Source organism: Pinus tabuliformis, chromosome J (assembly GCF_031772625.1).
Source record: "Pinus tabuliformis cultivar Carrire ecotype Pingquan chromosome J, CPIR1, whole genome shotgun sequence".
NCBI lineage: Eukaryota > Viridiplantae > Streptophyta > Pinopsida > Pinales > Pinaceae > Pinus > Pinus tabuliformis.
The window spans coordinates 1,015,253,590-1,015,269,442 of NC_142295.1; the positions used below are offsets into that span (position 1 = coordinate 1,015,253,590).

The window sequence follows — 15,853 nt, forward strand, 5'->3', positions numbered from 1 at the left end:
TATTTTAAGTTTTACTTAAGTTAAATTTTCTCTTAATTTATTTCTGTTTTATTTTCTTCATTTTTACTTTTTGATAACTTTATTTATTTTTAATATTTTTATAGTTTACTTATATATATTTGTTTAGAACTCTAGTATTGTTAGTTACTATTTTATTTATTTGTTATTATTATATTTATTCATTATTCATTATCTATTTAATATTATTATCTTTTCTTTATTATTTATTATTTATTTGCTTATATTTTAATATTATATTATATTTATTATTATTTTTATGATTATGGGACATTACATACTCCCTCTCTCTAAGGAACTTCGTCTTGAAGTTAAATTGAATCATTTAAAATTTTATTTATTTAGTTATTTATTACTTCATGTTTGCCCTATACCCTCTATTGAACTAGTATAACTAGCAGGCATCGAAAGTTTACACAACACCCGGGAAATCTCAAGGAATCTCTGTCATTTTTCCCACTTTCAGAAATAGACATAAACCTCATTGGTTTGTATCCTAGCCCAAGGCTAGCCCCAAGGCTCGCGCCCAACTCAAACCTCATTTGCCCCAAGGCAGGCACCTAGTCCCAGTACTCAATGACTACGGGCATCTCAGAAGGCTGGCCCACTCTCTCCACACCTACTAAGGTGCACAGCCCTAGGCATCGAAGTCCGTACACCTCCACTAGACTCCGTCATCCCAATCCAATACCAGGCACCTAGCCTACAATATCAGGCACTTGACCTCCTCAAGATGGTCCCATAGCCCTTCAAGAGCTATCCATCAAAAGTTATACAAGACAAAGGAACCACTGGCATATGTAGTGTTGATTGAGTATGTCCCCAGCCCATGGGAGCTCGTCACCTAAGAAACTCCATGGACTTGATCTAGTGACACTCCACAGACAACATCGCCAACAAAATTTGCAGAAATTACTTTTTTCCCCAGCAGAGACATCGAATTGTAGAGCCATCTATATTGTGGCCTATTATTACCCACCGAAAAGGTGTCAGGGTCTCGCGGTGGAGAAATAAATCTATCGGCTGCAAACGATTTTGACTAAATCTTATCACGGTTAAACTTGAATTTACAGTTTACCCTAAGGGTAGATGCCGTTAAATCAGATTTTGAACATCAACAAACCCTTTGATGTGGACATGTGTCCGAAAGTGAATCCGTTTTAATTTGATTACCTGCCCGGCACTCCTGAGTCCCGAGGTAGGGCAAAGGGATTTGAACTGGCCACTAGAAACATGCGCAAGGACAAAAAAACCATACAGATAATGCTGTGTTTGAGGAAAACACTTGGCGATAATATAAAATTACATGAAAAATAATGTAATTTCAAATTGACCCATATAAGACACCTATTTTCAACATAACACACAGTGAATACACCTTCTTTCAGCATTAAATATATAATATATACCATTTGTATATTTATTGAGTAAATATTTTATAATATCTATATTCAAATACCTTTATAATTATAATAAAGATTTCAAACTCTAAACCATGTTAATGGTAAATCATGTACTCATCTTTTTTTTTTTTTTAAACTAAGCCTATTGCAGGCTAACAACTTATTATTTTTTATTTATTTTTTTTAACTATAGATTTATGTATTTTCATATATCTATATATATATATTTTTTTTAAATGTTTTTTTTTTTAATTATAATATATATATATATATTTCACAAAAATTATGGATAAACTTAATTAAGTATCTTATCCAAATTTATAGCAAATTTAATTAAACATCTTTTCAAATTTTTACCTGTAGGTCACACATAGTTGAATTCTTGCTTTGATATCATATGTAACAACCCCGATTTAAGATATATAAATAATTACATCAAATTATATGATTAGTAGTCAACACACAACTATTCCACTAATTAGCATATAATTTTTGAGAAATAGGAACAAAGACAACTTACCTGTAGCAATGATATTCCTTACTTGTAATTTCGGAGTTGAACGCTATTTGAACCTTGCTATCCGCAACAAAGTTTTGGGGACGAATCTCCACCCAACCATAGGCTCAGTTGCACCTAGTCTTTCTACCACTAGCCATCCCCGAGTCCTCAATCAACGTACAACTACCAGGGAATCATTTGTCTCGCAACACTTTTCTCCCAAGAGAATGGAATGATCTCTCATCTTCCTCATCGTCTATTAAATAGACCAAACATTGGAAAGGGAACCGCATGCACAAATTCCATGTGTCAACATGAAACTTTTATTTTTTATTTTAAGTTTTACTTAAGTTAAATTTTCTCTTAATTTATTTCTTTCTTATTTTATTCATTTTTACCTTTTGATAACTTTACTTATTTTTATTATTTTTATAGTTTACTTTTATATATATTTATTTAGAACTCTAGTATTGTTATTTACTATTTTATTTATTTGTTATTATTATATTTCTTCATTATTTATTATCTATTTACTATTATTATATTTTCTTTATTCTTTATTATTTATTTACTTATATTTTAATATTATATTATTATTATTATTATTATGGGACATTACACTGTAACTCGTAGGTGAAATGCGTTGCCCTCAACATGCAGTGATGAGTTAGACATTATAGAGGATTTGAACATGGGGCCTTGTACTCACATTTACTTTACATTTTCAAGGGCTTGCCAAATGAGCTCCCCCCGGGGGTGTGGGGTGGGGGAGAAGGGGGGTGTGCTACTCTTTAGCGAGGTATCATTTAATACTTCACAAAAGATCATGCATCATTAAATTGAAAACACAAAGTTATCTTAAGTTGTAAATATTTCACTATCAATTGTTCACATGTTCTTGCAACGAAATGAGAACACAATATATCGTTCAAAGGGAAACTGAATTTAATAACCACACACACTGTTCATAAAATTAAAAGAGCAACTGTAATTAATTATACTTATTAGTTTCTACAAAATATAAAATGAAGAGCAATAATAGTCAAGTCGAAGGGCCCTCCCAACTGACTTCATGCATATTAGAAAACTATCGTATTGTAAACTGAATACACACACAAACTATCTTAAAACACTATCTCAATGACTTTGTATTAATGAAATGAAGGATGGACAATACATGTCGATGTAATGTCTTTATTCCTCGACCCAACAATCAATGGATTAAAGGATAAACTAATTGCCAAATTACATAAACAATTCATTGATTGAAGATTGCTACTTTTGTTGTTACATTACATCACTTTTTATATAGATTGTACACATTACAAAAGGGTGTACAGGTGAACCCTGATCAGATCTCCTATTCTATGCATATTGAATACATATCACAAAAGGTAAAAAAAGATAATTTGGTAATTTTGCTTTGCAAGAATAGACCACGATCAACTTAAATGAGATAAGGAAAACCCTAATTGTTGCCCTCCACCGATTCACTAGCTAAACACGCTGTTATTGGCATAATTTGATACAAGTTTGACTAGAGGCTAACACTTACCCTGTCCGAACTAGTTAGATGAACATGGAAGCACCTCAAGGCATCTAAGAGAAAAACCAGTCTTAATTTCCATTTTAAAAGCATGCAAATATGCTAAACAACGAGGTCAATTATAAGATATATGAATTACAAGACATGAATTGGCTAAACCATCATTAATAATAAAACAACTCCTTTAGCCCCTTAATTCACTAAAAAATAATAGAAAAGCTATTAAATTAACAATGTAATTACCTTGTAGTTTTCACATGACGTTTGCATTGAAAATATGGTTAAATGAATGATAATGGGGTAAAAAGGGAGTTTAATATGAGTTAAAAATGACTAAGTGACATTTTTGTTTTAAAAGCATGCAAATATGCTAAACAACGAGGTCAATTATAAGATATAGGAATTACAAGACATGAATTGGTTAAACCATCATTAATAATAAAACAATTCATTAAGCCCCTTAATTCACTAAAAAATAATGGAAAAGGTATTAAATTAATAATGTAATTACCTTATAACTTTCAAATGACATTTGCATCGAAAATACAATTAAATGAATGATAATGAGGTAAAAAGGGAGTTTAGTATGAGTTAAAAATGAATAACTAACATTTCTGTTTTAAAAGCATGCAAATATGCTAAACAACGAGGTCAATTATAAGATGTAGGAATTACAAAACATGAATTGGTTAAACCATCATTAATAATAAAACAACCCTTTAAACCCCTTAATTCATTAAAAAATAATGGAAAACTATTAAATTAACAATGTAATTACCTTGTAGCTTTCAAATGACATTTGCATCGAAAATATGGTTAAATGAATGATAATGCGGTAAAAAGGGAGTTTAATATGAGTTAAAATATAGGAATTACAAGACATAAATTGGTTAAACCATCATTAATAATAAAACAACTCTTTAAGCCCCTTAATTTACTAAGAAATAATGGAAAAGCTATCAAATTAACAATGTAACTACCTTGTAACTTTCACATGACATTTGCATTGAAAATATGGTTAAATGAATGATAATGCAATAAAAAGGGAGTTTAACATGAGTTAAAAATGAATAACTGACACTTCCGTTTTAAAAGTACGCAAATATGCTAAACAACGAGGTCAATTATAAGATATAGGAATTACAAGACATGAATTGGTTAAACCATCATTAATAATAAAACAACTCTTTAAGCCCCTTAATTCACTAAGAAATAATGGAAAAGCTATCAAATTAACAATGTAACTACCTTGTAACTTTCACATGACATTTGCATTGAAAATATGGTTAAATGAATGATAATGCAGTAAAAAGGGAGTTTAACATGAGTTAAAAATGAATAACTGACACTTCCATTTTAAAAGCACGCAAATATGCTAAACAACGAGGTCAATTATAAGATATAGGAATTACAAGACATGAATTGGTTAAACCATCATTAATAATAAAACAATTCTTTAAGCCCCTTAATTCACTAAAAAATAATGGAAAAGCTATTAAATTAAGAATGTAATTACCTTGTAGCTTTCAAATCACATTTGCATCGAAAATATGGTTAAATGAATGATAATGCCCTAAAAAGGGAGTTTAACATGAGTTTAAAATGAATAACTGACACTTTCGTTTTAATATGAGTTAAAATATAGGAATTACAAGACATAAATTGGTTAAACCATCATTAATAATAAAACAACTCTTTAAGCCCCTTAATTCACTAAGAAATAATGGAAAAGCTATCAAATTAACAATGTAACTACCTTGTAACTTTCACATGACATTTGCAATGAAAATATGGTTAAATGAATGATAATGCAGTAAAAAGGGAGTTTAACATGAGTTAAAAATGAATAACTGACACTTCCGTTTTAAAAGCACGCAAATATGCTAAACAACGAGGTCAATTATAAGATATAGGAATTACAAGACATGAATTGGTTAAACCATCATTAATAATAAAACAACTCTTTAAGCCCCTTAATTCACTAAAAAGTAATGGAAAAGCTATTAAATTAAGAATGTAATTACCTTGTAGCTTTCAAATGACATTTGCATCGAAAATATGGTTAAATGAATGATAATGCTCCTTAAAAAGGAGTTTAATATGAGTTAAAAATGAATAACTGACATTTCCGTTTTAAAAACATGCAAATATGCTAAACAACGAGGTCAATTATAAGAATGCAAATATGCTAAACAACAAGGTCAATTATAAGATATAAGAATTACAAGACATGAATTGGTTAAACCATCATTAATAATAAAACAACTCTTTAAGCCCCTTAATTCACTAAAAAATAATGGAAAAGCTATTAAATTAACAATTTAATTACCTTGTAGCTTTCAAATGACATTTGCATCGAAAATATGGTTAAATGAATGATAATACGGTAAAAAGGGAGTTTAATATGAGTTAAAAATGAATAACTGACATTTCTGTTTTAAAAGCATGCAAATATGCTAAACAACCAAGTCAATTATAAGATATAGGAATTACAAGACATGAATTGGTTAAACCATCATTAATAATAAAACAACTATTTAAGCCCCTTAATTCACTAAAAAATAATGGAAAAGCTATTAAATTAACAATGTAATTACCTTGTAGCTTTCACATGACATTTGCATTGAAAATATGGTTAAATGAATGATAATGCCGTAAAAAGGGAGTTTAATATGAGTTAAAAATGGATAACTAACCATAAAAATCACATCAAATCAAAGACATAGCATTTTCCTAGTATTTTCTTCCTTTCTTTAATTATGATTTTATTTTCTGATTTTTTTTTTTTTTTTACCACATATCATTTCAAATTTAAATAAAATAATACAAAATTTATTAAATAAAATGTAAGTTAATTACCAACATTATTAAAATATAACTTAATTAATACAATTTTTACAATTTTTAATTATTATTTATGTGACTACCATTAGGGTGGCACACCCAATTTAAGCTACAATAAGTTTAAAAATATTGAATTATAAGTTTAAAAATATTGAAATTATATGTTTGAGCAATTTTACAAGTTTCACATACAACAATAAAAAAAAATTTAAACTATAATCATTATATCCTCTTAAACCATACAATTCATAAAAACACCCTATAAATGTAGAGTTATTATCAACATAGATTTAATAATCTAACTTATTAAATGATCAAAACAGTGATCAACACATATGAATATCTTATCTAATTTCCCATTTATATAAATTATTATTATGAATGCATTCCTAATTTCCCATTTATATTAATTATTATAATGAATGTATTTCCTAATTTCCTATTTATCCTGCTACTATATATTTATTTTCCATACTAAATTACAACTAGATATACAAAATAATGTAACTATTTACTACATTATTATGAATGTATTTCCTAATTTTTCATTTATATTAATTATTATGATGAATGTGTTTCCTAATTTCCTATTTATCCTACTACCATCATATATTTATCTTCCGTACTAAAGTACAATTAAATACACAAAATAATATAACTATTTACTACATTATGTGAGTTAGTTAATTTATGATTTCCAACATTATTACTTTATCTTATTTTTTCGGTTTATTTGTTATGTGTTTATAATTAAATACACAAAATAATGTAACTATTTACTACATTACGTGAGTTAGTTAATTTATGATTTCCAATATTATTACTTTATCTTATTTTTTTTGGTTCATTTGTTATGCGTTTATTGATATTTAATGTATAAATTAATTAGTAATTGACACTTAACTTTTCATTAAAAATATTTAATTTGTAATTTCAAATAAAATCAATAAAAATACAATAAAACCAAGAAAAAATTAATACTTTTAAATTAATATATATTTTTAATAAAAATAGAATAATTTTATCATATTTTTCTTTTTCATATATCCCAAATAAAAAAAAAAAATTGTAAATACAAAATAATTTTGGTCATAATGCAACTTTTATATAAAATATAATTAAACAAAAAAACTTTCACCTATTTTAAATCCATTTGTATTTTTAAAAATGTAACATAACATTAAAGAGTGATATGAATTTTGAACGGTTATACCAGCAAAAGTCTAAGCGTCCAATCCTACACATCAAACTAACCCATCTTCATGAGTCCTTCCTCTGTAAAAAGTCAATATGATTGATGACATAAACCCATAGCATTCAACAATTGAGGCTAACCGTTTTATGGGAAATGTAAAGCAGCAATACCATGGGAAATTGAACCACTGATTTAATTTTTCGATTAGCGCAAACACAATCACGAAAAAATGGGGAAATGTAATATTTTAATGCCAAGGACATGCAGAGCTGACTGATATAGAAAACGAGGAGGGAGCTGGAAACCCTGCCGAGGAGCAGATCCATAGCTCACAGCGTCATTTCTCGGCCAAATTTCACCAATGCGAATCATCGCCATGGCGCAGGGTAGGGATTAACTCGAAATCGATGGCCTTTTAGGTGCTAATGGGCCCAAATTCTGTCCGAAACGGTCAACTGTACGTTGAGTTTCCAGGTGTCCTGGTCATGGTTGGCAGTCGGTAGGTGAAGATCGCGGAGAACAGACCGAGCTGCGGCGGGTACTGTAACGAAGATTATAAGTTTATTTGTTTATTTATTTATTTTTGATCGGTCATCATGGCTGTCGCGGGCGATGGTGGCGCACAGGACTGCGAGGGATTGGGAATGGATTTAGGATCTTCTGGGAGTTTAGGGCATTTGAAGGATCCGGACAGGAATAAGGAGAATTTGAGCTCGGAGGGCGGTGACATGCAGCAGACCGGTGAGATTCGCCAGAATTTGAAGGAAAATTTAAGGCAGATCTCGAAGGAAAATTCTCAGGCAAATGTGGAGCAGAGCGGGCAAGAAAATGTCCGGCAGAATGGATATACTAACAATGATATGAAGGAATTGGTGGAGCTCCTGTCCAAATTGAATCCTCTGGCCAAGGAATTCGTTCCACATTCCCTCGGGGATACGTCTGCCAATGGCAATGGCAATGCCGTTGCCGCCACGCCAAAGAGGAATGGGAATATTGCTGCCAATAGACGGGTGAGTGCTGCGATCTTCATGCACGTTGGTACATTCAAGTCTTATTTTGCTCTGGCATTAGGTGATTGAGTATATGGCCTTGATCCCGAATGCCCGATTTTTATGCTAATGAAATGAAATGCAATGCAAATAGAATAAATTTATTGGATTCCTCGGGACACCCTGTAGGATCTTTGCAAGGGATCTGAAAAATACAATAACAGGGTTGCATTTTCTTTCGTCTTGCGACTTGACGAGCTAGAAACATTACCTCCACTCACAAACGTTCATAATTACAAGATAGATAAACATCTATACTAAGTCGTAAATATTTTCCTGTATATATAACTATTTTTTTGTTGGGAAAATGAGATTGAATTGTAATTGAAAGAGAGACAAAGATCCACAGACGAAAAAATAGTACAACAAAGATAAACAATTTCCTCAGAATTTTCGGGTATCTATAACTTTTTGCTTCTAAATTAAGATTGAATTAATTGAAATAGATACAAAGATAGAGATACTAAAAAACAGTACAAGATAGATAAACAGCTGTACAATATTATCAAAATTTTGGAGTATCTATAATTTTTGTTGTTGCGGGTTAAAATGAGATTGAATTAATTGAAAGATACACAAAGATATTCCCACGAAAACAGCCATACAAAGTCATCAAAATCTTTGAGTATCTATCATATTATTTTCCTGTAAAATAAGATTGAATTACTTGTAAGAGATACAAAGATACACAGACTATTAATCCGATAGGAGAGTAGAGTAATTATTAAGTCATCAAAATCTTTTAGTATCTATCATATTTTTTCCCTGTAAAATAAGATTGAATTACTTGTAAGAGATACAAAGATACACAGACTAAAAAACAAATGGGAGAGTAGAGTAATTATTAATGTGAGATGAAATCCCATCACAAGGATATAACATTCACATAGGTAACAATTACAAATCAGAGAGGGTCCACAAGGCACGATGTCAATACTACCAGTGATATTAGTACCAGAGCAAAGTGAAGTGAAGATGCTATGTCATCAATCCATGGAATTGCATCCCCAAGTAATTGTCTAAATTGGCAAAGCTTTTGGTGCAGGAAATGCCTCATAAATTCTCTTTGATTCACAATTGTTATGCATGTGGGATTATTCGGAGCATGTACAATGAGAGTTTCCTTAGATTCAAAATTGGCAATAAAAAAGCTTTGCATCTCGAGGGTCTCTCTTGGTACTTGGTAGATCCAAAGTGAAGATGGATTTAGGCTGGTTCTAGTTGTAGGTTGTCACAAGGATCATTGTTATATATATGTATATATTTGAGATGGAATCTGATCATGTGAAATTTACCAAGTATCATTTATAATATAGATAGTACTATGAAAAAGGAAATTCCAAAACTATTGGTGTTGAAACTTTAAATGATCATCTTTTGATTTGTCTACACATGGTAACTTTCCCATGTACTTGTTGGAAAACTGATTAGGGCAACATATTTAATTTAATGTTTTCCTTAAATGACATTTACTTGTGATATTAGGATTTTTTTTTTCTTAATTATGATTATGTTTTCATCATCAAATAAATGCCAAAAAAAACATATGTGAACACAAGATATAGGCTGCACGCCATGGCAAAACCCCACAAGGGGAAAACCCAGAACTTCTCTTCTTATCAATTTTCAAAGGAGACTTCCAAGACCCAACACAAGACATCTAACTCCCATCAAGATACAAGTCAACCAACCAGCCAATCTTCACTTCTGCAATTTCGTTACTTCTCTACATCTGTAACTTCGGTCTTGTGGAAACCCTAACAAAATCTTTCCAAACTGCAGACTAGAAAACAAAGGGATATGTGAACTTCACTCTTGTCTTTCTTCCATCCTTGCTGGGCTCGTCTAGCCTCCAAATGATCTTCGCACGCCTCTCTAAAACTACAGACTGAATTATTTGATGATGATGCTCTCAAATGAGGTCGATCCTCCTTTATATATAGCCTTCCAAAAGGGGTCCATTAGCCCTCTCTAGGCCGACATCCACTGGTTGGCCGACTTGATCTTGGGAGTATATCTAGACACTTCTATATCAAAATAAATTTCTCTTTTCTTGATATAAGTGCCCAAATGGGTCTTTTACATAATAGTAATGACCAAGACTCATGACAAAAACCTAAAAGCATACAATGGATGCTTGACCTATTGACCAAATGACATAAGCATGAAACCCATGCTTTATAAATATTTTTCTTTTACATTTTCTTTCTTCTTCTTCTTTTGACAAATATAAGAATTACATCATATCATGAACCGAACAATAATTATGATGACCAACACTAGTTACATTTTCCAACACTCCCTCTTAACTAGGGAGGTATTCATAATTGTTTAACTGATACAAGGACAATACTCACTTTGAAAAGTTCTCATAAGAAGAGTATCACAAACAACATGTACAGAGTTATAAATCTAGATACCATCTAGGCTAATTGCCAAGGTATCAACCCATCTAGGTACCACCTAGTCTACCTGCCATGGTACCATCCAAATAGGGATCTAGGTGTCATCTAGGCTACCTGCCAAGACACCAACCCTAATAGGGTTTTAGGTATAATCTAGGCTACTTGCTAAGATACCAACTCAACAAGGTTCTAGGCGTCTTCTAGTCTACCTTCCAAGACACCAACTCAACAAGGATCCAAGTGTCATCTAGGCTACCTGCCAAGACACGAACTCAATAAGGATCCACGTGTCATCCAGGCTTCCTGCCAAGACACAAACTCAACAAGGATCTAGGTGTCATCTAGGTTACCTGCCAAACCAACATGTATCTAGGTACCATCTAGGCTACCTGCTAAGGTACCAACCCTAACAAGGATCTAGGTATCATCTAGGCTACCTGCCAAGATACCAACCCTAAATACCATCATACGGGCTATTCAACCTAAGGTACACCAACTCACCAAACCTCTCTGAGGTCATTAATTTCTTTGCACATTCCATCTTCAAGTAACAACGAGGTACAACTCCATCTTTAATGATCAATGTGGACTCTTTAATATCATGATAACATCTCCCTCTTTCCATCATTTGTATCAACAATGTTCCTACAACTTCCTCTTTCCATTATGCCCATCATGAAGTCTTTTTTAAGCACGAGATTTACTTTTGTCTTGTTTCTTACATCTTTTTCATACAATCATGTACTTTTCAAGATAGGGGAGGTGCTTTGATTCTCAAGATTTAATACGAGGCTCCCTTTGAATCAAGGTTTCGTCTTCAAAATTCTCTCTCTTTTAGGCTCCCTCTGAGTCTAGTTTCAACCTCTTGACTCTATATTTGATGAACAGTCTTTGGAAGATACTTGCAATCCTCTTCTAGGGAGATTATAAAAGAAAAGGTTATAATCAAGTAATAATAAAACTAGTAATACTGAGGAAGTCAACAATAATGTAATGAAAGAAAAAAAATGGAATACTTATCTTTTGTGAACAACAATGACTTCATATGGATTTTGTATTGATGTTGATATCATTGAAGTATTCTTATATTCATTCATTTTATTCTCTATGGATCGAGCTTGATTACCAAGCTTTATTATTTTCCTTGAAGTTGTCATTATTTATGAACTCGTTAGCATCATGCTCATCATTAATTGCTTTGCTTAGCCATCCTTCTCGTTTTGCTTCCTTCATTATGTTCCCGCGATATTCACTGACAAGTACCACCAAGAAAAATATACAAGTACAAGAGCAAGATTATGATTTTGACAATCTAGGGATTCCATGGTATCTTAGAGAGGGAGAATTTCTAGGGTTTTCAGATCCAAACCCTAATTTCCTTGATATTTCCCTTTGAAACATCAGCCGTAGGTTTTGAATCCCAAATTTTCATCCGATTCCACCCTCACTAGGCTTTGCCATATACCTTAGGTTACTTGCAAACCCTAGAAGTCAAGAGCTAGGGTTTTATGAGGTAACAAGCATATTAGGGTTAGGGTTTCTGTTGAGAAATCTAGGGGAAGCTAGATTAGGTGATTTCTCTTCTTTGATGACTGCTTGTGAACCTGTGATGTATAATTGCTAACTTGATCAGTTTCTTCTTTCACTTGATTATAGTTAGTGTTTTTATCATCAAAAAACTACCAAACAATAAAGAACAAGAGACAAGAGGACACAAGATACAAGCTATCAGCTAGGGCCAAAACCTCTCCTTTTGAAAGGAAAACTCACAAGAGCTCTTCTCTTCTTATAGTCCTTCAATTAATGAATTCCAAGACCAAGTCAACCTTTTCCTTTTCTAGCAAAGTCAAACCAAGTCAACCTTTTCCTTGTAGCTATAATCTCTCCTTTGACCTAGACTTCGGACTTGCAACCTTAGGTTGCAATTTTGACTTGCAATTTTCAGCTACTGTAGAAACCCTAGTTTCTGCACGTGTGGGAGAATGCAGTGTTTTCACCCTTCTCTCATTTTCGCTTGGACAATGGCTTCTTCTTCAGTAGCTTGCAAGATGGCTTGTCTTACACTTGTTCTTGACCTTGTATTGTGACTGCAATAATTCGATCTTTGTTGCAACAAATAGTACCCAGACTTCTTCACGTGTGAGGAATTTAAAACAATCTTCAAAAATTCAGATTCTTTCTTCTTGAAGTCTTCTCTTCCTTCCCCAGTTTTAAGTCACCATTTCTTGCTTTGATCGAACTTCTTGATGCTAGATGTCTGTCTCCTTGAATGAGGCCGAATGCTCCTATATATAGGCTTCCTTGAGTGCCCTAATAGGTCGACTTGTCCCTCTAGGTAGGCCGACTTGTTTGTAGCACTATGACAAGGTCTTGGAGGGTCTTTGACTCTAACTTTGACTCAAATAAATTTTCTTTACAATATGTAACATGCCCAAAAGGGTCTTCCATACATGACAATGACTCAATTGACTTGTAGACTCAATGACAAGCCCTAGAAGCACTCAATGGGTGCTTGACCTATAAAACAAATGACCTTGAGCATGAAACCCATGCCTCAAGAATAACAATAATAATTTTATTTTCCTCTTTACATCAAACACATGAAATCATGATTACATGTCATTATGAAGATCGAACCTAGTTACATATTTCAACAGTTTCCACATGACTAGGGTTTCCAAGTGCCTTCTTGGGTTTGCAATTCCTAGATATCAACAACCTTCAACAAGATGAAGACCACAAACCCTAGAATCAAACATGTGGCAAAACCCTAATACAATTCATGTTAGACCCTTTATGTATAAAAACAATTATACGTACCTTATAGACAAAGACTACATACCTTAGTCTTTCATAATTGAAGGAAGTCTGCTACAAAGTCTTCTTATAGATGCCATGATCTTCTTACTGTTTTCAAGAGTGAAAACTTCTAAGATGCCAAAGCTAGAGATTGCCTTCAAACGTACTACTACTTCCATTGATGTCATGATCCTTTCAACACTAAAACAAGATGCTCTTTAGATGGTGACTGATAGATTTTTTTATTGTTACTGTCCTTCATCATTCAAGATCTCAAGAAACTGCTACAAAGCTGTTACAATCCTTCTTTATTGAAGCTTCCACGATCTTCTCAGACCTTTAGACACTTGAGGTTTTTATTGTAGTTTTAGTCCTCAAACTGAGGTCACATAAATGACCTTGCACACCTTCAAAGAGATGTGAACTTGGAGATGTCATAATTTTGTTAAATTGAAGAAGAATTTGGTCTTTCAAAAGAGATCTGGCATCAACTTCTGTTATTGTTCTCCAACTTTGGTCCTTAGCACAATCTTCTATAGTAATTTAGAGCTTTCCATACGCACTTCTAATGTGATTTTTTCCCACAAGCTAGGGCTTAGCTGGCCTCAAAGACTATTTCTAGGTTTTGGAAATTGTAGAGTAACTACAAAACTAGGCCTGTCACAATGCTATTCTTTCTTGACAATGCCTCTTCTTTGCCTTCCAGATCTTGTTCAAGGATATAGTTTCTTAGAATTTTGGAAGGTGACTTCGGCCTAGCATAGTTACTTGTAATGTCTTCTCAGATCAGAGTTAGTACTTCGCAAATTTTAAATTCACAGAACTATAAGGTCTTATTTTAGTGCTTACAGGATTTCGGTCTAATTGAGACCTCTCGAATCTTCTGAATGAAGTGAAGAGTCCTTTGGCCTCTAAAAACTTCGGACGCTTGGAAAGGTGTTTCTGGTTACTTCAGGATTTCAGTCTTCTTGGTATAGGACTGTGGCCTTACCATAGAGATATTCCTTCAATCCACACTTGATTTAAATGGTACTCTTGTAGATTGAACTCAGAGGCTTTTGATGCAAAGATCAGTTCTCAGAGATTTTCGGTCTATATGCAATCCCCATCTTGATTTGAAAAGTCTTCACCATAGTGATCTTCTAGCTGCCATAGGTACTGACCTTAGCTCTGATACCATGTTGGAAAACTGATTACGACAACATCTTTAATTTAATGTTTTTCTTACATGACATTTACTTGTGATATTAGGATTTTTTTTTCATAATTATGATTATGTTTTCATCATCAAATAAATGCCCAAAAAAACAAATGTCAACACAAGATATACGATCCACGCTAGGGCAAAACCCCACCAAGGTGAAAACCCACCAAAACTTATCTTCTTATCTATTTTCAAAGGAGACTTCCAAGACCCAACACAAGACCTCTAAATCCCATCAAGATACAAGTCAACCAACCAACCACTCTTCACTTCTACAACTTTGTTACTTCTCTACTTTTGCAACTTTGGTCCTGTGGAAACCCTGACAGAATCTTTCCAAATCGCAAACTAGAAAACACAGGAATATGCAAAATTCACTCTTGTCTTTCTTCCATTCCTTGTTGGCTCGTCTAGCCTCCAAATGATCTTTGCATGCCTCTCTAAAACCACAAACTGAATTTTTTGATGATGATGCGCTTAAATGAGGTTGATCGTCCTTTATATATAGCCTTACAAAAGGGGACCATTAGCCCTCTCTAGGTCGACATCCACTGGTTGGCTGACTTGATCTTGGGAGTATACCTAGACACTTCTATATCAAAATAAATTTCTCTTTTCTTGATATAAGTGCCCAAATGGGTCTTTTACATAATAGTAATGACCAAGACTCATGACAGAAACCTAAAAGCATACAATGGATGTTGGACCTATTGACCAAATAACATATGCATGAAACCCATGCTTTATAAATATTTTTCTTTTACATTTTCTTTCTTCTTCTTCTTTTGACAAATATAAGAATTACGTCATATAATGAGCCAAACAATAATTATGAAGACCGATACTAGTTACATTTTCCAACATTACCCACACTTGTTGTCTTTCAATCTT

The 15,853-nt window shown here is 32.7% G+C and overlaps 1 protein-coding gene across 4 annotated transcripts in view; it reads left to right on the forward strand.

The window, feature by feature from the left end:
• The first annotated feature begins 7,639 nt into the window (after positions 1-7,639).
• Positions 7,640-15,853, forward strand: part of LOC149230308 (polyadenylate-binding protein-interacting protein 12-like) — a 107,403-nt gene continuing 99,189 nt past the window's right edge. For 2 of the 4 annotated variants that reach the window (XM_089378938.1, XM_089378939.1), the window contains exon 1: positions 7,640-8,515. In XM_089378938.1, the coding sequence (XP_089235064.1) occupies positions 8,102-8,515 (414 nt within the window). In that variant the 5' untranslated portion in view covers positions 7,640-8,101. The remainder of the gene's footprint in view (positions 8,516-15,853) is intronic. The other 2 variants (XM_089378936.1, XM_089378937.1) reach the window with 2 other exon arrangements.